At 39.8% G+C, this 22,766-nt stretch overlaps 2 protein-coding genes across 3 annotated transcripts; both read right to left on the bottom strand.

The window, feature by feature from the left end:
• Positions 1-1,234: 1,234 nt before the first annotated feature.
• LOC118118346 (gastrotropin) lies at positions 1,235-13,677 on the bottom strand. Its single transcript, XM_035171503.1, has 5 exons — positions 13,424-13,677; positions 2,257-2,373; positions 1,968-2,143; positions 1,709-1,798; positions 1,235-1,326 (listed from the first exon to the last, which is right to left on the bottom strand). Exons 2-5 carry the CDS (start codon positions 2,321-2,323, stop codon positions 1,276-1,278), a joined length of 384 nt encoding a protein of 127 aa, XP_035027394.1. The 5' UTR covers positions 2,324-2,373; positions 13,424-13,677; the 3' UTR covers positions 1,235-1,275.
• A 1,825-nt stretch (positions 13,678-15,502) lies between these two features.
• elovl8a (ELOVL fatty acid elongase 8a) lies at positions 15,503-22,719 on the bottom strand. 2 transcript variants are annotated; one of them, XM_035171502.2, is made up of 8 exons: positions 22,034-22,719; positions 19,858-19,924; positions 19,534-19,721; positions 18,779-18,859; positions 18,484-18,540; positions 18,163-18,277; positions 17,922-18,049; positions 15,503-15,936 (listed from the first exon to the last, which is right to left on the bottom strand). In XM_035171502.2, the coding sequence occupies exons 1-8, from the start codon at positions 22,037-22,039 to the stop codon at positions 15,772-15,774; spliced, it is 807 nt and encodes a 268-aa protein (XP_035027393.1). In that variant the 5' UTR covers positions 22,040-22,719; the 3' UTR covers positions 15,503-15,771. The 2 variants fall into 2 exon arrangements, with proteins under 2 accessions (XP_035027393.1, XP_035027391.1); XM_035171500.2 differs by having other exon boundaries at positions 21,508-22,719.
• Positions 22,720-22,766: the final 47 nt, after the last annotated feature.

Consider the following 22,766-nt stretch of genomic DNA (forward strand, 5'->3'; position numbering starts at 1 on the left):
AGTCGGCCAATGTAGGAGTAACGTCCCGAGTTACAGTACGGAGTTTAACAATGGAGTTTCAATACGGAGTAACGTCTAGCGGGGGTGGTGGGTTCGGAGGTTGGTACGAAATGAGACGTTTCAATAACATATTTCTTAGAATGGACTGAGTGAAAAAGTCCTCGGAGTGACTGTTTTCATACTTTGAGGGTACCTACTGACTCCCTTCAAGTAATTACGGATAGTAAAAGCCCAGAAAATGTATTTTACACAATATGGGCCCTTTAATATATTTTTTGGCCATATTTATTTTACTGTTGGTAGGTCCAGGGTTTTTTGCTATTTATTATGTGTTGTTAGTCCAGATTGGTGGAGCCTGGAGCACTTTTATTTCATGCTTATTTTAGTATTTATAATGTTTTATTGTTTTGTTTTATTACATAGTATCATGTCCTGTCTGTCCTTTCTGCAAAAGAGCTGTCAATTGGATGCCTCTTTCTTAGACTGCATAGGAACCTGAACCTTGATATATTGGATCTCAGTGAAGCTTTTTGGTAGCGTGTGAGACAAGGTAAACCCGGCCCAGCCTCAGCCGCTCAGCAACCTTTTTAAAGACCTGAAGTCGTCACAATGTGAGTTGCGTCTGTATACTCTAACATAATTCCAGGCAGTGATGGCCTGTTTTAGTATTTGAATTCATTTGTTCTCAACATATAAAATGACTTTGTCCAAGAGTGCTTTAAATATCTTGGGTCATTTGGTTTGTTCTTCTAAAAATGCAAGAAATCGATCCAGCCTTTATTTTGTATTTATCCCTTCTTTTAATTTCTGGCAGACTTTGGACCAGATTAAAGTGCATTACTACCTCCTGCCGTCTTTGCAAATGGAAACTATGTATGTGTTTATTTGCATATAGAGTGGGGATCACAAGTGGTCACTCTAAACGCATGTGGAGACTTATTCCAATGCCAGATGGGAACCAACGCACTAAGAACTGTCTACTGTGATAATTCAATACATATTCTAATGCCAGTAATGAAAATGGCCCAAAATATCTAGATTGTCAACTCCTCTTAGGCTGGATCCACTGGCTCCCCTTAATCTGTGGAACTGATCCAATGTCCTTCCTTAATTCTTGCATAAAACATTTAAATTTACATGTGTTACATCTAAAAATCACACAACACACTCACAATCACACAGACACAGACACACAAGAAAGTGCAGACGGAAACACGGATTCACATTGCTATCATTGCCTTAGTTTATTTACTGCAGTAGTTCTGAGGTCAGTAGTTAGATCTTCTTGCTGGTTCTCTTCAGGACTACAGAAGCAGCTTTGGAGGTCTGTAGGGAGACGGAAAAGTAAGTAAATTATTAAAGACGGAAATAAGTGATTCCAGTGCCTTGTTATACTTAAGCGTGTGTCATCAAAAGAGAAAGTTTTTCTGTCAGTTTGTGATTTATTTGTCCTAATTTTCCAAATATTTAAAAGTTAATTTTCTGAAAAGCTGGATTTGGAACAGAAACAGATGGTTTTGCACATTGGCAAGTTTTAGTAACATTTGGAAAACTACATTTGAGACAGTTTTTCTTGTTAGCTAAAGCTGTTACCCAGCTGCAGAGATATAACATTATGGTCTGTAATGATCTCTGAACGGTGCTGGGCAGAACAACTGTCGTCACACTGAAGGTTCTCTGCAGTGAAAGCATAAGAGCGTGTGTTTACCTCAACAAGCTTGCCTCCAACGATCTCAGTGGTGTGGTGGTAGTTGGGGAAGGTCACGCTCAGCTTGCCTCCGTCCATCTGCACGGTGGCCTGAAAACATAAAGGTTACAATCAGTCAGGGAACCAGGGTAAATTCATCCTCCTGTTGCTTTCTGCTGGGTTTATCATCACTGTCATGGTCTCATGTCTCTTCCCTGCAAAGCTGGAACTCAAGACTGAATACGATAAGAGACAAATCTCTGGATTCTTTCCCTCCTACCTTGAATTTCTTTCCTCCAATGGTCTCCATATCACACTCCTTGCCGATGGTGAACTTGTTGGTGACCGTGGCGTTTGTGGGGTAGATCTGGGTCCAGGTGAAGTCGTTGCCGTTCTGGGTGACATCTGTGATCAGCTTGTAGTCGCGGCCCTTCTCAATGACTGCATCGGGGATACCTAAGGCGGAAAGACAAGAGGAGTGTGAGGTTTAAAATAGCTCTGATTGGTCTAGAGAGTAAAACGCACGTGCTGCGTGAGAAATGTTTTCAGATTCTGGTCTGCGTTCTCACTGAGCAGCTTGCAGAACTCGTCGTATCCCTCCTGGGTCTCGGTTTCCCATCTTCCAGCGAAAGACATCTTGGTGGTATTGGTAGGTGGAGGCGTGTGAGCAGAGATAATGAGGCAAGCTGAGGGAAAAAGCAAGGTACTGGGACTGAGACTGCTCCTTGTTTATATACTGTATGCCGCACGCCACCTCCCTCATCTGCATGTGGTGACACAAGAGGGTAATTACATCTGAAGATGATGACTACATCATCTTATGAGTGCTACGGGAGAGAGAGGGCAATAACCCGCGTAAACGGGTGTTTATGGAGCTCCGAGGCAGTGGGTAAAATGCTGACTGCTCATCACGGCGAGCTGGTAGCTCACCTCTAGGTCGATGAACTCTACTGGAATGGCTTTATGGTCACATCTTCCACTTTTACTGCTGCACAGTCTAAAATTTTATAAAAAGCTTTGTTTGAAAGTTAATCCCTCGATCTGACGTAGTTTGTAATCTTTACATTGTGAATGGTCTCATCTGTAATGAGATAATCATGTACTTACTCAAGGTCTTTATTCTTAGACCTTGAATCTTTATTCATAGATAGATTAGCACTGATACGAGTCATTTCACAAGCTTTTTACAATTTATTTGTGAATTTTGCATCATACAACACAAACAATCACTTTATCTAAATGTATTATAACACCATCCTGTGGGCCTGTATGGTTGAGGGAACCTTTGACAAAATCTACAAAACCCTATTGAATGAAACAAACCCATAATAAAGTTGTGTGTGTAAAGGTTGAGGCAAAACCAACGAACATACCAACATAAATTTGACTTATTTAGCTGCAACAGCTTTTATAACTGCTACTATGTGTTTTAATAGTTTTTGGACAAATCTATGGCACAAGCCCTGTAGCTCAGAGAAACAAAATTGATCTCACTTTATTTACACAGATGATACATGGTAATGACCATTTGCTGATTTTGGTGTTTTCCTTTCGCTGACCACAGCCTGATGCAACCGACACACAGAAAACCTGTGGCCAGGTGGTATCTTTGCATCTGCACCATCCTGTAGGTGTAATGATTGGTTTCTGAGTCTCCAGGCAAAATGTAATGAAGTTGCTATCTATAGGGAGCTGTGCGTACTGTACCTGAAGGCAACATGGAGACATTGAGGTACATACACAATGCACAGTATACAAGAGGGGTGTGTGTGTCTGTCTGTGTGTGTGTGTGTGTGTTCCAGTCCTAACGTGATAAAACTTTATTTCTGGGGTCCTGGGGGTGAATTGTGGTTAGGTTCAGGTTAGGCATGAACCAGTCCTGGTTATGGTTAGCAATAAGATTTTGGTTAGGCTTTCCACATTAAATGGAAGTCAATGCAAAGTCCTAATTAGGTCACATAATTTGGACATTTGGCTTTTACAAGGCGCTAATGGCAAATGACACGGGCCTGAAGGTATCAGCATAATATTAGTGTTACATTGTAATAATTGTGCATCCAGCTCATTTACATGAACACGACTGAACTCCACTTGTCAGCTGGTAGCTAAGCAGCATGAATGAAAACAGCTGCCAGTCAACTAATATGAGTGGATGGGCTCTCAAATCTGTTATTCAGGCCACAACTTGTGATTGGGTCAATGTACATGCACTACGACTGCATTACATATATGCTATTAGAATGTGATATATTATTTTATATTTAACAAAGCATCGGGATTGAAGTGGATAATGGGGGATAATGTTTTTTATCTATTATTTTATATGTTCATTTGACCTCATATGTAATTCAGTGGTATAAATATACATTGGTGTCATTCTCTGGAAACAAATAATAACCGAATGAAATGTCATGGTTTCCTTACCAGTGTTAAAATAGTATGTAAGTGAAGCTCAAGTAAATTTGACATAGTAAACTTAAATCTATACAACAAAACACCCAATAAGGAGTAATACGTAAGCCTTCAGATAACAAAAATGATTTTGACTGTAGCCAACAAAAAAAAAAAGCACTTTTCAAGTCTTCCTTTATGACAAACACATTCAACTGCCACACAGTTAACAGAATTTCAGTGTAATGCTGAAAATTGTCCATTAAGGTGACTACACGACTGAAGCACCTCAGGCTTTCAATTCTGCCAAACTGTGAATAGGTGAAAGCTTTTGATGCTGCACTTAACTTCGATCTGGCACAATGCAGCCATTTCACAGACCACTGATAGTTTTTCTACCCTGTGAAAAGTCACCATGGCCTTGAAGGTCTTTATAGATACATAAAACATTGTATTGGCCAACATCCTATAAAAGACACCATTATCTCTCGCTCTTTACTGTCTGTGCTCACTCTCTCTCACACACTCGCACATGGGGTCAGTGTGCTGAAGTGATGAAATGCAGTTAAAAAAAAAAACTGTTTCATCAGATTTTACATGCTCGGTACCTTTAGATTTTTTTGTGCACAAGCTGTGTGTGTGTGTGTTGTGCTGCACAACGTGATATGTCACCGGGTTCAGTCAGTGCTTTGACTGCCTCACTTTGACCTTCTAGAAAAGGGGCAGGGAACTTTCAGCCTCTGGACCTTTATAGAGACTATTTCATTTGACCCATGAGACAACTCATATAAGCAATGAAGACATATTTAATTCATTTTATTTTGTACCAATTTTTACCACAATAGAAGACAATAACATAAAATATTACACTGGCAAGTCCTTCAGGGTCGTCCTTACAGCTGCAACTAACCTGGATAAGTTAGTTGCAGCTGTCTAATCTAAGAAGATGAACTATTTTATGAAGGATCCATTTTTGCCGCTGTGGAGCTGCTAGAACCAAAAATTTTAAAAATGTTCCACAGGGTCAGTTTGTCTTAAAGAAGCATCTCAGAGCAGGTTGATGATATAAAAAAAGATGTTGAAAGAACACTGACGGACACTGAACGGAATTTAAAAAAATGGAACAACAGACAACTGTCAACTGTTTGTTGGTTTGATATGAGAAAGCCAATACTCTGTTTGTAAGGTTACGATTTGTCAGAGGAAATTGCTTCAGGTAAAACCATCATCATCATCATCATCTCTACCACCTGACATAGCCTTGCTAAAGAGAAGCAGTTGTGGCCGCTGCATTAGCGAGTTCCGTAAATTAACTTTACTTGTACAGCTACTTTCACAGACACAAAACCACAAACTGCTTTACATCAGTACAAAATACACTTTAAATGTAAAATATATTAAATATAAGAAGGTTCAATTATTATAGTAAATGCCCCAATATACTCTACCAAATGTAATATATACGAGCAATAGTTTAGTCTGGCCTGTAAAGAATGTTATAAAAAGTTAAATGGCCCTAAAAATGAGAAAGGTTGCTCACTCCTGCCGGAGAACAGACTTAACGATGCAGCGTTTTCTTCTATACAATGTTAAAATGACTGTGTGACTCTTAATGCATCTTTCTTTATGTGGTATCATCAGGGATCTGTCTTATTTTAAGGTGCTGCACTTTGTCTACTGTTTCACTATCTCTGTCAATACTGCATTGTGTTTCAAATGCATCAATGTGCTCAAAGAAGAGGAAACGGCTTCAATTCCCTTTTCCCTCCATTTGAAGCCCTGCCTCAATGTGTGTGGAGTCTTGATAGACATGTGTGAAGTAGGAAGTGGAAAGTAAAGGATAAATGTATTCAAGTAATGTACTTAAGTACAATGTTGAGGTACTTTGGAGGTACAGAATGATGTCCATTTTCTTCTGCTTTCTACATCTTCTAGAGACAAATATTCTACTTTCACTCAACAACATATATATTATTATAACTGCATAATACAATCAACTAATGAATAGCAGCAGTGTAGTAGTAGTGGTAGTAGTGTATAACGTAGGTAGAGTAGATCTACGTGATCTGACCTACATGAATGTATCAATAATATTATAAACGTAATTCTGAATTGGGTCATTGTGCATAATCTCCCTATTGGTGCTTCAAGTGTGTATTTTGATGCTAACACAGCATTCATTAAAAACGCTTGTATTTCAACCAGATCATAATAAAAAGGAATGCTTCAATTTTTGCAATGTATGACTCTTCCCTGCATTATCATCAGTATCTGCAATAGTGTACTGACTGACAGTGTGAGGACATCTTGGTATGGTATCATCCACTCCTATCATATAACAGGTGTGAAGATAACACACAGGTAACAAAAACACATTGTTAGGTTTCTTTTTAATACACATTATCAGTAATCAAAATTATATTAGTTCACATTGTATTGGGCAGTGTTTAACGACACAGGATTATCCATTAACACAAGCTGATACACTTTATCCAATCCAGTCCTACAACACTGACCTGTAAACTGTGTTGGATACTACACACACTTCCCTGGTAATAAAACCTCTCTTGGTTCAGCGCTCAGCTTTGTGCAACTTGCTTCTCTGTGGTTTCAGATCTAATTTAATCTCCTGTTTGTGTCTCCAAACATCTCCTGCAATGGCTGCTTCACATTCACAGCCGTCCATGGGTTTCACGGGTGAAGCTTCCATTATAAAGGTTTCAGGAAATCCGACATGTTTCTCACAGAGTTAGGGAAACTTCCTGAGAGATTTGAGTTTACCTTAAACTGTAGTAAGTGTTTGTATATTGATCCTCCTAAGATCTGTTTATACAACGTGTAATAAATGATATCTGTTATCGACTGTACATGGAAGGCGGTACTTTCTTTATATAGTGATCACCACCTGGAGGACAATGCATTTTTATTTTCTGCATGCAGCTTATTTCCTGTATGTGATGTATGATATGATGTGAATTTATGTATAAACATGGATTCCACATGTATAGATATAAACCTCAGTGGTGTGTTGACAGTCGTGCCAGTGTTCATGGAGTGGTGTAGCATTTTGGTCCTGGCGGAAAAATAATGAGGCAACTAAGCAGAAGGTTTATCATAATTACATCCAGCGAGAGACTGATATTGCTGCATTTGTTTCTTCATTTACATTTTAGCATGCTCCATAGCGTAAAAAAAACAGCAATGATTAACTCATGTCAGGGACTTAGAGTATATCTACTGCCATTAACAAAGTGTTTTGCGTAATGTACTGAATGTGAATTCCAATTTCATCTAAATTCATTTTTATCTGCTCATCTCAAAGTCCTTCCAAACTGAAACCCTCTCGGCAGTTAAACGTGAGCAAAGTACAATTTTTACAGTTTCTTGTTGAGTTGTTACCTTGTGGTTACACCTTAATAGTTAACTGCACTTTCATCATTTGGTGAAACATTTCCTTTTTTCTCTGATCGCTTAAAGTGTGAATCAGCGTCGATAATAAGTAACTAACTTTATTGACAATGACCTCATGTCAATAAACACTTTTGCCTCTGCTCTTGTTTTATGATCCTCAGATGATCTCCTTCTGGAGAGCGAAGCGAAGACAACTCAGCAGAACCGATGATGAATACGAGAGAAAACAAGCATGTGAACAGATGAACAAGAAGGAGAAGACGAACGAGTGGAAGAGGGGGAGGGAGAGAAGATTCTAAAGAAAGATACATATAGATAGATTCCTTTTATCTGCAGCTATAAAGGGGGGATTTGTGATGGAGGAATTAAAGGAGGGGAGGCCTTGATATGCAAATGAAGCTGCTGCTAATCAAAGCAATAAGATTAGCCTTCCAAATTGAGATGAAGAAAGGCTCCATTATCTGGGCCGAGTGTCATGTTTAATAACGCGGAACGGCATCGTAATTCACTAGTGATGCAACTGTAGCTTATGTGGGTGTGTGTGTTTATGTGCACGAGAAAAGTGTGTGTCTGCCTTTTTTGTGTGTGAACGAGAGAGAGTGAAAGATAGTATATACAGAGGGAATTTAATTGCGAAAGACACATTTTGACCTTGTGTGTGTGTTTGTGTGTGTGCACGGGGGTCACCCAGCATGAGTGAGTGTGTGTGTGTGTGCAAAGGAGAGAGGGAGAAAATTAAGTGAAAGGGAGAAAGACAGGGCGAAAAAAGCTGGCTCCCATGAGAAAAGCGGGCATGCACGGGTGTGTGTGTGTGTGTGTGTGTGTGTGTTTGCTTTGATTCAAAAGTTTTGTGCTGTGTGTTTGGCAAACACAGCGTTAGACAAACACTAGTGTATCCTCTCACATTCTCAGACATTACTGCCTCACCTGGTTTGATTAGAAGCATCGTGGTTGGTTATGTCAGATTGAAATAGATGTGGACAGGTGTAAGTGACTCAACCGAGAGTGACACCGAGGGGACTGCAACATACATGTGAGCTTTAACAAGGACACACACGTGACTCTGTACCAATCCCACCAGCTCTTTCTGCTGCCTCTGTAAAATCTTCTTTGCAAGATAGACCTTAAAGGCAGATTTGTAATTTAATCATACTCTGTAACTGCAGATATTTTCAGTTTCTGAAAATGAGGTCACCAAGATCAACTAAACTAACTAACGTGCTTTCTTCAAGCTCATTTTTAACTTTGTCTTAGATAAAGTAGATAGAATACAGCAATAGCAGTAGTAAAATGCACAGACTGGTGTACACCTCCCTAAAAAGTATGTGTAAATATTTTTTTTTTTAGCTTTTCAGACATGTACTCCGGGTTTGCCTTTCACACATGCACAGCACAGCAGGAGATTCTGTTCACAACAACACAGAAATCTGCAGTGTTCAGGTGAGGGCTGGAGCAGCAGCAGGACGTAAAGTCTTTACAGCACATTATCACCCAAGTGCTAACACGACTCAATGGTAATAGAAACCAGCTCTTCTAACATCGTCTCCCTTTTTTGTACTGCAGAAATTTACGGTAACACTACGGTAACACTTTAAAATAAGATGCTCTTATTCTCCATCAACTAGTCTTTTATTACCATGCATTTTATGAATATTAAAGTGTGTTCCTATATAAGGTATTAGTGTATTACCGTAAGATTGGTCACTCTCCCTCAATAACACTAAGAAGAATATTTCTTAGTGTTAAACTACTAGTGAATTAGTTACGTGAGAGTTATTTGGACAAATATTAACACTGTTTTATTACATTATAATGGAGCATATTGTGTCATTGAGGGAGAATGGGCAAACTGGCATTTACTTGTAATAGATCTATCAAATATAATATTTCCTTCTGAAACGTAGTGGTGTGGTACACTTAATTTGCCTCTTTAAATTTCTGCTTTAGTACTGTTGAGTTTTGAATACCAGCTTTGGATCGGTGCTGCCGCCTTACAAAGCTGTTTTGATAGGACTTTTCAGACTAATGAAAAGAGATGGTTAGCTGCATCATTCACCGCCAGCAGGTTCCATTTGAACACTTTAAATTCAAACAGCACAGATGGAGCCTGTAAGAAAGCGGAATATCACGTCATCTTTGACATAGAGTGCTTAAGATTTCAGAGTTTCAGTGGCGTGAAAGGAAGAACAAGCAAAATGGTTGATGGCAAAATATTAGATATTTAACTGCTAATAGTGCCGCCGTGAGGCCACGAATTGTTCATGGTAATTATACCAGTCTATTACATCCAATTTGACCATGACTGTTCATGGTTGGAAATGCTGCACCTAGCACCTTTCATTCTGCAAAGCCTGTCAGGGACTCGGGCAACGAGCCAATCTAACCATTAAACAGAGAGACAGAAATAGGCCACGGTAGCCGCCAACAGTAAACATTCTGCTGTTGTTATCTTTACTGTTTCTCAATCCATCCTGACAGCCTCGCCATCCTTTGGGGAAGGAAACGGCAGTCACTGCTGATTATAGAGCCCCCGCCGCCCCCACCACCGCCCCTCATCCAGGGAGCCAAATTATGCCCGCATTAATATTTCATATTACACGGGACTTGCAGAGAAACCACATGTGTACTCAGCCCTTTGTCTTTGTGTCAAATGAAATGTGCTCGGCAATCATCAGAGGGCGAGCCGAGGTGGTGCGAGGAGGGGCGACTGCCGGAGGGGAGGGGTAGAGAGGAAGGGGTGTGGAGGAGATGTGAGGAAGGGATGGCGGGAGGGAGACAAGGGAGGACGAGAAGTGCGGGGAGTTGAGGGTAAAGAAAGGAACGAGCGGGTGGGACAAATACAGGGACTCGGAGGAGAGAGTGTAATGTATGGGCGAGAGGGGAGATGAGGCAAGAAGAGGAGAGGAGCATGGAGATATGAAAGCTGAGTGTAGTAGAGAGATAAAAGATCGTCGGAATCGATGAAAGGCAAGGTGAGCAAAGAACAAAGTAAAGGAAAAGACAAGAAGGGAGAGAAATACCTCTGTTCTTTAAATAATGAAGGTGAAGGTGTGAGCTGGGCTGAGCAAAGGACAGAGAGCTTTGTTTGAAGGCAGAGAAAACCAGGGAAAGGAAGTTGATTTCAGACATGCACTGAACTCCGGATAATCTCCTGAAATTATCCAGAGGGGCTGTATGTAAATAGGAAACTGTCCGAGTCAGTTACTCTGGACATTTTCTGGAACTTTTCTTGCCAGCTCCCTGGTAAAATGTCATAGTGAGACCATGCGAGAACACAGCAGGAAATTGTCGATTCGCAGTGAGCGAGTGGGTGTTTTGGACGTTTCTACCATGTGACGGATGCAAAACTGAAAAAAATCAGAAAGAATACAAATATCTCAGGATGAACAAGAGTAGCTACACACGTAAGATGCCGAAGAAGACGTCGACTTGGAAAGATGATGAGATTCAAGAGCTTTTGGTGATAAAACAAAAGGCTGTAGCAACAAAAATGGCTGTAGGTGTGAATGTGAGTGTGAATGGTCTCTATGTCGGCCCTGTGATGGACTGGCCACCTGTCCAGGATGTACCCCTCCTCTCGCCCAGTGTCAGCTGGGATTTGCTCCAGCGCCCCCATAGCTAAGTCATAGTTATAGTACAAATTACAATTCTCTTCATTCACTGGGCCTCTATATGCCTCACCTGAGTGACAAGCAAACATTACGGTAGGACGAAGTTACAAATTAGAGTCAGCAAAAAGTCTCACTTTTTACATGATTGTGGTTTAAAAACCAAACTGTCTATAACCTCTTAGTTATGTCATAACAGGGCAGTAGTCATAAGAACATTGGGGGGGACATGTTTAAATATAGTCAAAATATATATATATATATATAAATATAGTCAAAATTGTCCCCCCCAATAAACTGAATTGTAAACTGGCTGATGAATAATAATAATAAAACTGTTATGCATTGACGACAAGCAAAAAAGCACAGCTGTACGAAATAGTCACTCTGAAACTTTGAACGATTAAGGAATTACGCTGTAGTGCAGCTCATTTACTGTCTCTGGCATCACTTTTCCAACAACACAAACCAGGTTCCAGTTCCGGACTGGTGCTAGTGCTGGTTCGTAGTTGCTTTTCCACAGGCCAGTGCCGTTCAAAGAGCCACGTCATGATGTCACTGTATATGTCTGTATACGGTTATGCTCTCCCAGCTAATGCTAGCGCTAACTTTAAGCACAACAACAAAAACAGCGGCGGATACATCGTATTTTAATGAGTTTTGCTTGTGACTTTGCTTTTCTGTTTTCGAGCATACACACACATCCAAACACAACTGGCCCAGCATATTTTTGCTGCTCGTTGCGATCGCTACGGACGGCAATCAGAAATGTTGGCGCTATTTGTTTCCATGAATGCTAATCGCTAGTGTCATAAGACGCCATTCTAATACTTCCGGTTTGAGGATGGTGTGCATAATATTATATAAAATACACATAAACATGTTTATATTACCAACCACACATTAGATTTACAATACAGTATTAAATATTGTTTTAAATAACATAATAATAATAAATAATAATAAAAATTCATCTTGTGTGTTAATTAGTTGTGATATTTTGCCCCCCCCCGCCCCAATGTTCACTTCCTGACTATGAATTATTGTGAGGATAAAGACGGACAGGTTTATATTTGTCTGTTTTAGCGTAGGCCCCCAATATTTCTGATGGCGTAGTTTGTTTTTTCAAACAAACTAAATCTGTGAGATATGGCAGCAAAATATGTAAGAAGAGCATTCAAACATTTAAATATATTTGGTAATTTAATGTGCTTTTTACCTGAAAGTAATAATACTAAGTGTAAAATAAACATTTACAATGTATTATGCGATTTTAGTTCCAATCCTGCGACAATTAGGTTTTACTGGCTCGTAGATGATCTCACTATAAAGTCCACCACATACAAGTCCCTACATCTGACACAGCCACAGCCTGTTGCCCTCTGGCCTTAGAGATCGTGACAAAAGTCATATTTTCCCTCATAGAATGAACAAAGCATTTTGAATTTTGAATAAGAAACGACAGCAGGGATCACTTTGGGCCAACAGATTTACAGAATCAGGTTCATGTTAAATCTGAATTAAATCAAGCAATACCCCGCGGGCCCGAGCCCCTGTGAAATAAATATCCAAGACCCACGGTGAACAATAAAAGCCATAAATCAAGCTATCTGCCTGTCAAGATAAATGGCACATCCCCCATATTACTTTGATAACACAGATACAGGTGGCGCTGGGCTCATCCCATTGTCCATTAATAGAGACGGCCTCACCGACAGATGGGGTTTTTCTTGTTGACAACAAAGACACAGAGAGACACGCACAACCACGCCACGTCAAGTGATGACAAAGTGAGAGGTAGATGCTTTTTAACAGACGATAGATGCTTTTTAACAGACGTAAATGTAGAGAGAGGGGGGGGAAGACCCTCTGCTTTTCTCTTGTCTGCATTGGAGATTCATGCCTGTTAATTACACACACACACACACTTGACAGGAAGCTACGAGCCGGTTGGTTGGCTGATTAACACGAGCCTGTCTGCGGGTGAGTGTGCTCCCATCATGCTGAGATTGCCGCAGCCTCTTGTTAACCCTCATTGTATGAAACAACCCAGTGGCTCACCTTCAAGCACACTTACCAGCCTCTTATTCCCAAACCTCTCTCACTGTCAACAGTTATATTGGTGTGTGTGCAGATGTGTGTGTGAGTGTGTATGCCGGTCCCTTCCCTCTCACTAGATAGGAAGTTAGCGGCAGCAGCTTCGAGAGGGCTTCAATTTCCTCTCCCTCTAACCTGATTATTAATTACAGTCTGCCTCTAGCTGTCCGCAGCCCAAACATTGTACAACACCGTTACCAAGGAGACCGACACAAAGTCATTCACAAACCTGATTCTGGATTTGGGCACGCTCTCGGCACAGTGGTTGCTCGGTTTTTCAGTCCGTGTTTGTGTCAACTGCGATGTTTGAATTTGCCCGTGCACCGATCAAAAGTTATTCAGTCAAGTCGTACGTGTGTGAAAAGTATTAAGGGGTTAAGCGACACCTGTAACTGACTTGGCATCGTCTCAAAGTGCTGAAACTCGCTAAACACTCAGATGAAACCAATCGCCTGGTTGCTAAACTGTAAGCTGATCAAGGTGACGGCGTGCCAGGAAGTCAGTCATGCCTGAGCTGCACGGCACTCAGCGGTAATCAACCTGGAGCTGTGCCTGCGGCGAGGCTGAGGGACAGCAGTCTTTAAATGGGCTTCTGGCAATCAAGCTGTGTGTGTGTGTGTGTGTGTGTGTGTGTGTGTGTGTGTGTGTGTCTTGTAACCCACTTGTGATATGAGATGCAGAGCAGAAGTACTTGCCAGCCACAAAATATGGCTCATAATGCTCAACAAGTGTGTCCTGTGTTATTTTAGTGCTGTTCGTATGGCATTATGAGATACACACACACACACACACACACACACATGCACACACACAAAATCACTCTCTAGTACTTCTAGCTTTGTGAGGACACTCAACGCCACTCTGCCCTATAGCTCCTTACTCTCCCCTTAATCCATTTCAACTAAATGTCTTTGAAAAAGTGAGGATCGGTCAAAATGTCCTCACTTTACCAAAATGGTCTAAACCAACACACACACACACAAAGACATTACACAGGCTTCAGAAGAGTTTTTCTTTCACTAATAAAGACAGTGAAAAAGATTTGTAGCGATACTTCAATCAAACATTTTTTAGAAAGTTGCCCTGTAGAGGTTTTTACCTTTAACCAAAGTCCGCTGTTTAAATCCTTGTGGCCAAAAAGTGTGTTGATCCACCTTCCTTACTCACTATTAGCAAAGTCAATAAAAAAAAATATGTCACATTCTTTTCCTCCATATTCTTTTCCTCCCTAACTGTTGTGCAGAGTTCAGTGCATTTCTGCTCTACACTCTACATTCCCACCCCTGAGAATAGGCCATGTCCAGATTGACCATAGCAATGCACATAGAATACATTGAATGCCAGCATAATCATTTTATAAGTATAATATATAAGAATATTAGTCAAACTGCTAAATATTACCATTGGTTTACAAGTCCTCTAAGCCACTCAGACTGAGCCACTTCTGCTTTAAATCCTCGGATGTTTAAGGGGCGATTGTGTGAAATTCATCAAGTTGCCACTTTGTGCTGATTGGTATTAAAATGACTCGCCTGAGTAGCTGCCTTTGGAACTTACTTCAAAGTGCCTTTTCATGTGCTGTTCTGTTATTTTGTCTGCCCCCCCCTGTTGAGTTTGGAACAGAGGATATTCAAAACCAATATGCTGCCGGAGATAAAAGTAGAGGAATAGATAGTGAACAGAATGGGAATATGTGATGGTGGCAGAGGGAATATCATGCACGGGCTAAGAGATATGGATAATTCAGTCACTCCTCTAATGGTGCTTTCATTTCTGTCCACAAGGGGGAGCGGAAGGGGACACAGGCGACTATATCTCTACACCATGACAGATGGAGCAGCGGGGGTTATGGGCTGGGGTCTCCCCATTGGTAAGAGGAATTAAACTGGGTAGGGAGACCCTGGTGTATAAAAAAGAGGGGAGGAAGACATGGAGAGCAGGCGACATGGGCCGAGCAGAGAAGAAGAACACAGTACATGGGAGTAATGCACCTTGACGTTGGTTGCCACCCGCAAATAAACCATACAAGGAAGAAAAAGAAGAAGAAGATGGAGAGCAGGATACAGACCTAATAGCAGCTATCAGCTGATTGGCTGTGACTCCTAGCCAATGGGTGAAAGAGAAGAATCAAGCGACTCCAATAGTGATTAGAAGGTCTCATCTATTAAGTGCTGGGGGAGGGGAGACATGAATCACGGCTTAATGTATGCTGACTGTGTTTGTGGGTAAAAAGAGTGAATGAATGTATAAAGAGACTCTTAAGTCTAGTAAACATCTCCTCAGTGTGTGAAAGGCAAAACATATTTCATCAAAAAAAGTGTTTGGTTTTATTTAAACACATCATAAATATTGTATTTTTACATACATAACATATTTATACACATGAGCAATACAGTCATTAACATAACATAATGAACATGAAGTAATTAACATAACAGAGAAGTAGAGATGTGGCCTCTCCTTCACCCGCCTCTGGATAACCTCCCTGTTCCCAAACTCTTTCATCTCAGCTGTTTCTCTGCCTCCACGTTCAGTATTTGATGGAAACAGATCGTTTCCTTCTTCATCTCCTCACGTCTACGTGGTCTTCTTCTTGTCCAGGTAGCTGCGGTAATAGAAGTTACTGAAAAGAGCGATGAGGCTGAGTGAGTAGGCGAACACCACCACGTTCATGGAGTCGGGGAAGTCGCAGTCAGCGAACAGGTTGTAGGTGGTGTGGATGGTGACGATGAAGAACTGGAGCTGGGAGGGCGAGAGACGGAGAGACACACATGAGAAATAATAGAAAGAGACAAACACTTGGTAGACATTTCCAATGTAGATCAATTATATGTTATGCCTCCTTACTGTGCTTGCACAATGCATAAGCATTATATGGAAATCTACTGGACTTTTTTTTGTTTTACTATTGATTAAAATTACATGGTGCTAATTACTGATATTGTTTTATTGCCCAGCCCTTACCAAAATAAAATTAAATCACTAAGAATTTGACTAATACAAAATTAAATCATGTTAATAATACACATAATAATATTCTATTTCTGCCATGATGCCGTTACTATCTGGTCCACATTAATAGTATGTAGTATTCCTAGTGTAATTCAATAATATTCCAAAAAGGATGAATTTGACTGATAACACTATTATTTATTAATAAAGCGCCTTTGATTAGCAGATTAGCTGTCCTGCTTGGCTCTAATCTTGCAGGTTGTATTATTCCTTTGTGAATTACCAAAAGGGCTGACTGTTGTGTTAACGTAAAGAATAAAACAATAGATGATATAAATAAACAATTTTGATAGAAACAAACACGGAATCCTTTTTATACTGTGTATCAGCAGCTGGTGAAAGAGCAAATAGTCAATATGAAAGACTTGATTCTAGCTTTATAGTAAAAGAACTGTGTTTATCTCCTCATCAAGAAAGAGCCGTAGTTAGCTTGAGCGCTGAGAACCATGATGATCAGTCGAATTTAGCTGAAAAATGCCGGATGATCCTTCTGTATACACTCATCTGTGACCATGTGCTTCACAGAGTTTCTACTGGCTTCCCCTGCCAGGAATTGTGTGTTTGAACGAACATAATTAAAGCTGTGCATCTTACAATGCGTCCCACTCTGCACCACATACCCCCCTTTAAATGTATATAATAATTACCTCTAAAAACACAGAAGGACCCCCCCCCCATACACACACATACACAGAGAAATACCATCTCTAATCTCCCCAATCAACTCAACTATCTCGGCTTCAGTTCACTGAATTATGAAGCCAACTGTAATGAAGGCTTGGGGGGGGTCATGTCTAAGGTCAGTACTATTATTGTTACATAATGGCAGTCAGCCACCGTACTGACCCATATATGCGGTGGCCATGTAGAAGGACAAACACTGGAGGCTGCATTGTTGCTTCATCAAGTCAATAAAAAGAAAACAGATGGTCCAGTAGTTGCTGTATCTGAGGCGCATCAGTGCCGCTAATCTGTCTAGCTATGCCAACCCAGCCAAAACAATGACAAGCCAAGCAGGAGGTCTCCACGTCACCCCCCCAAAGCTTCCAGCACATCCTGAGAGGAGGTTTCTTCAACAGTTTCCAGAAGCTATCGTTTCACAGCAACAGACTTTAAACAAACATGCTTGACCAGGAACATTTATGTTACATGTGGAACTACAGAGTGTATTCGCTTCATGACCATTGAAATTAATCAGACTGTTCAAAATGACTCAAAGAGGTAAAGTGAGGTAAAGTGCAGCATTTACTTAGTCTGACTAGTTATAAGATAAGATAAAATAAGATTGTGCCAGCTTGCTCCAGATTACAGTAACACAATATATAATACAATACAGAGACAACAATTATTAAGTCTAAAAGATAAAGTTCAAAATAAAAATAAAGGTAATAACTGTATTATAATACAGAGTAAGTGCCTAATAGAAGTAAAAATAGAAAATAATAAAAAAATTTAAATTAAAATAAAACAAGTAAAATACAATAAGAAAGTAAAATATGATATGTAGATAAATAAAGTAAGTAGGTCAAATAAAATAAGTTGTCAAATAAAATAAGTAGCAAAATACAGTAAGTAAGTAAAATAAGAGAAGTACCAAGTAATATCTTGAGATTAAAATAGAAAGGTAAAAACATGATGTAAAGGCAAAGTGGACGTAGACGTTAATGTCACTGAGGTTCACAAACTCAAACAAACACACAGAGGCAGATACTGACCAGCTGCAGGGAGGTGAGGTAGCGTTTCCACCACAGGTATTTGGTCATGCTCGGCCCCAGCGCTGCCAGGCCATAGTACAAATACATCAATATGTGGACCAGGGAGTTGATCAGACCAATCAGAAAGGCTGTGGACAGAAACGCAGGAGGACATTTGTCTTCTGTTGTTAATAAATAGATATAATTTGTACAAGTTGCTGTACTTTTCTAACATTAGACTGGGCTGGTGGATCGTACTCACACTGGCCCCCAGCCACATATTTAACCCCGGCCCACCAGTTGAAGATCATGGTGGCGTGATGGTAGATGTGGAGGAAGGTCAGCTGACTGTTCTTCTTCCTTAGGATGAAAAATATCTGAGCCACACAAAACAAACACAGGCATACAGTAAGAGAATGCAGCTGTGTGTTTACGCTGCAGGTACAGGAATACATGTAAGCATGGATGTGTAACTTTGATTTCTGAGTCTCATCATTTGTGATTTTGTTTAAACAACAAAAGAGACAATTAAAAATTCAAAATATAAATCTTTTGAAATTCTTTTCAGCCCGTTTGTACTCACAGTGTCACTGAGCTCGATCACTTTGGAGAAGTAGAACCACCAGCATACTCTTGCCATCTGCACAACAGGAGGAAGAGAATTATGTTGTCTCATCATAATTCGCTGTTTAAATTTCATTAACATTCTATCATGTGGACTTTGTGAAAGCTTGCATATAGATGAATTCATGAGAATGTGTTTGAGCTGTAAATTTAACGTATGGACATGTGGAGGGGTAATTTGAAGGCTGTAGGAGATCATGAGGGGCATTATGTGACAATTGTCCCATAAAGTAAGGTGTGTTAAACAGATTTACCCTCATGGCCGGCGGGCTGTCACTGTAGTCGACTGGCTGGCACAGCAGACTGTATCTGGCCAACCAGGAAGAGGCTGTGAACTGGAAAGACAAAGGCAGCTTTCATCTCAGCTTTGGTTTCTCTCGATCAGCACAGGGAGCTTTGATCCCGGTTTGTCACACAACATTTGACTGTGAATGAGTGAAATCACTTCCTGTTGGACTGACAATCGTCAACATGATCAGGGAACATAACAAAAACGTGAGAGATGCCCTGAGATTTGTCTGTCTGACCTCATGGCTGTGGAGGAGCTACACTTGTTTTGCCACTGGGGGCAGCAGGAATATGCTGTAAGCACGAAACTGACGAATTTATTAGGTAACAGCTTCCTGTTTACACAACCGACGTTCACATTCCCTTGAAGTCCTATGACACTCAGACGGATTTTCCACCAAATTATTTCTGACTCTTGAACCAGATCCCTTCAGGGCTCTTAGAAACTTGGTTCTATCCAGCTTACATTTCCACCAGTTTTATGTGACCCATTCTTCATGTGAAAATATTGAATCATACAGCTTTGAAGACTAAATTACTCTACATATATCTGTTGTTGTTCCATAAATCATAGCCTCTAAAACCTTAAGAACAGGTAAGATGGGTTAGGTTTGCCCAATCGAGTTGTTCTGATCATTCTGAAGGTTCAAATGTAGTTGACATACTCCAGATTATGTGTCTACCTCTTGTACAAATGTCCCCACGCACAGTACAGCAGTACCTCATAGAACATGTAGGCAGACAGGCAGACCATGGCAAAGTTGTACACGATCAGGACAGCTTTGAGGTTTACTGGCTGCCTCTTGGCCATCAGCTTCGGCCCTGCCCATATGATGACCAGGTAACACAGGAAGATGCAGCCGATTGGAACAGGAGAATAGACCAGCAGCCAGCTGTCTGTCCTCTTGTCTGGGTGAATGAGAGAGAGAGTGAGACAAGCAGAGGTCAAGGCAAACATTGTGCTGATGTCTCCACGTCACAACCTAACAATACATCACCGGAATAAATGAGCAGTTACACTGATAAGATAGAGGCAAAGACTTGCCTCCATTGTCCAGAATCCTTTGGTAGAGTAGTTGGATTTTCTGCCACAGGGCGAGAGACTGGACACCCTGAGACACAGAAACACAACAGCAGGGTAAATCATTTTTCATTAATATATTTCTACACAGAAAATGCATATTATGTTTAAAAACAACATTTGGGAGAGATACCACCTGAAACAATGGCTGATACAGTAAAGGAAGCATTGGCCCTCAAAGATGTATTCACAGATACTGATAAGCCAAAAGTCTTCACGACTAATATGATGGGAATTTCAAGTTTTTACTTCATTTTTCTTTCACTTCTATTTACTTTATTTACATGTTGTTATTTTAATTGTTCCTATACAAGTTTGTCATTGTGTCTCATTAAATAAAGGCTTTGATTATATATATTTTTAAATCTTAATCAAAGACAAAAAATTAAAGATTAAAAATTAGTAAGTAATATATACAAGAAACATCAGCAGGAAAAAGTATAATCCATATATTCATAAACTGTAACTTCCTTTGAAAGGTCTTAAAGAACACTGGTACAAAATTGTATTAAACCGCCCAGAGATGATCTGGATTATAATTCAAGGATTATGTTCACTAATCCAAACGTGTCTCTTGATAATGGATAATAACTCATAATCCTGTTGATGAGCGGCTGCCTAATGTGGACAACAGGGTGATTAACGTGGGACAGTGCTGCCACCTAGCGTTTGCAGGTGAAAGATCTGCACACAACAGGTCACTTCGGCTCTTCCTCGTCTTCCTTCATATTTCACACAGACCTGAGTTTGCCTATGTATGCTGTTTGCGCTTTTTGTTGAAACTTTTGCGCCACCTTGTGGTGAGTGGTGGCTGAGTTGTGGTCTTTGGTATTGCTCTGCAAACGTCCACTAAATACGTTTAAATTTGAACATTTGGGGGGAACAAAATAAAACTAAACTAAACTAAATATAATATTACAACGATATATTAGTATTTCTCCACTAAAATTAAATACAGCATTTGCAAGAAATATATCAATATATAGCAATTGAACATTTAAAATGCTTTTTAAAAAAGTACGGGGATGCAGATACTAAACACCTCATAATGCATAAATGCTGGCATATTTCATTTGACTGCTTCAAAGCAGATAGTGTCACAATCTCAAATTACAAACAGAGTTTTTAAAGGGTAGGAATACGTAAAATAACACCATCTTCTTTTCTTCTTTTCTCACTAACAATAAAGTAACCATAGTGCCACATCCAAGGAATACCATCATATACCGCCATTTAATTTACATGTGTTATTTTAATTATTTCACAAAATAGCACAATTAAAAGTCCACTCACTCTCTTGAGTTCACAGTTTTTTAGCGGAAATCTTTACGACATATACCCTCAATCCACAGTATAATGCCATATGTATACAGTCTTTCAAAAGAAGCATCACAAAAACAGAACAATAGGAGCAGTAAAATAATAAAATATTTAGAGACACTGTATTTTTGATGTTCATTAGGTGTAAGCCATAATCATCTTAAACAAAAAAGGCTTGAAATATTTCACTTTACGTGTAATGAATCTAGAAGATTTGAAAATTTCCATTTTTGAGATTTAATTTGCACAAATGTAAGAACTGTTCCATGATCTTCTCATTTTTTTGAGATTCACCTGAATCAAATACATTTTGTGTGTTGCAGTGGTTGTTGCAGTGCAGACACTGAGTGTCAGGAGGAGGAGGCCGTGTGCACGGAGCTAAGTAGTTTAGCTCCTCCTGGGTTTACGCAGGGAAATCCCTCACAGAGCCACAACCTGCTGAGCTGCATGTCAGAGAACAACAAGACCACAGCAACATGGCAATATATGAAAATCACAACAGCAAGGCAATATTATGGTTAGAAAAATACCACTGTTTCAATGAGCAGTCTACAGTACATTATTATACATTGAGATAATATACAGTGTTAACAGTTGTGCTGTTCATCTGATTTAGTCACATGCAGGCAGCCATACAAATGGAGATGAAGACTACCAGTTATCTTTCATCATATTGTATTAATGCTAAGGAACTGGTGTAATATCTAGATTTGGTACAAAGAAATAGAAAAGATGCATACTTTAATACTTTTTGTTGAATTGAAACATTCTATGATACAATAAAGACAGATTTTGGACAGCTTCGAGAGAGTGAGCTCACCTTCATTCTGACGTTTCAGACGTGTTTTTTCTCCTCAGGTTATCCACCGGTCAAACAGCGGCTGCATCTCAGCACTGAGGATCAGCCACCTGTTGGTCAGCCCTCTCTCTCTCTCTCTCTCTCTCTCTCGCTCTCTCTCTCTCTCTCTCTCTCTCTCAACTTAATACTTTCCAGCTAAATCCCATCGAACACAGTTTCTAGTGAAATTCAGATTTAACTAATTAACTATATTATGTCATTTATCGGTAATATGTATTATATTATAAGTAACATTATTATTACTATATATATATATAATAAAATAATTCCTGATGTCTGATAGTCTGATAGTCTGATGTCAAAAGGTATTTCTGTATTGTTTTGGGGCCAGAGTCTGTACAGTCATGATCAGGGAGCAAGAAGATGATGATACACATGCTCGACCAATCGCAAGTCAGTCTCAGCTGTCAATCATGACATTTCCCCTTGTTTTTATGACATCAAATAATTAATTAAAACCAAATTTACTGGAAAAATAAACACTTATAATATATGTAAGTGTGATAAGAATGATCCAAATGACAGAAACCATCTTTGAGAATTTTGTTTTTGACCGTTAATTAATTCATCTATTAATACATTTTTGTCTATTATTTTGGTCATTTATTTTGACTTTTTAATTTGGTCCATCTCCCATCCACTAACACAGAGGGTCAGCCACCAGGTGACGATTGAGACACTTTGGCTTCACTTA

This window comes from Hippoglossus stenolepis, chromosome 11 (assembly GCF_022539355.2).
Source record: "Hippoglossus stenolepis isolate QCI-W04-F060 chromosome 11, HSTE1.2, whole genome shotgun sequence".
In the NCBI taxonomy this organism is placed as follows: Eukaryota; Metazoa; Chordata; class Actinopteri; order Pleuronectiformes; family Pleuronectidae; genus Hippoglossus; species Hippoglossus stenolepis.

Excerpts from the sequence above, each read along its gene's own strand:
- elovl8a (XM_035171500.2), bottom strand. Across the intron at positions 18,860-19,533 it reads CTGCCTACATGTTCTATGAG|TTCACAGCCTCTTCCTGGTT; the intron begins GTACTGCTGTAC and ends TTGTCTTTCCAG. Across the intron at positions 18,541-18,778 it reads ACAGCCCGCCGGCCATGAGG|ATGGCAAGAGTATGCTGGTG; the intron begins GTAAATCTGTTT and ends CCTGTTGTGCAG.
- LOC118118346 (XM_035171503.1), bottom strand. The coding sequence starts at position 2,323 with ATGTCTTTCGCTGGAAGATGGGAAACCGAGACCCAGGAGGGATACGAC. Across the intron at positions 2,144-2,256 it reads CGAGTTCTGCAAGCTGCTCA|GTATCCCCGATGCAGTCATT; the intron begins GTGAGAACGCAG and ends TTTCCGCCTTAG. Across the intron at positions 1,799-1,967 it reads TTGGAGGAAAGAAATTCAAG|GCCACCGTGCAGATGGACGG; the intron begins GTAGGAGGGAAA and ends TTATGTTTTCAG.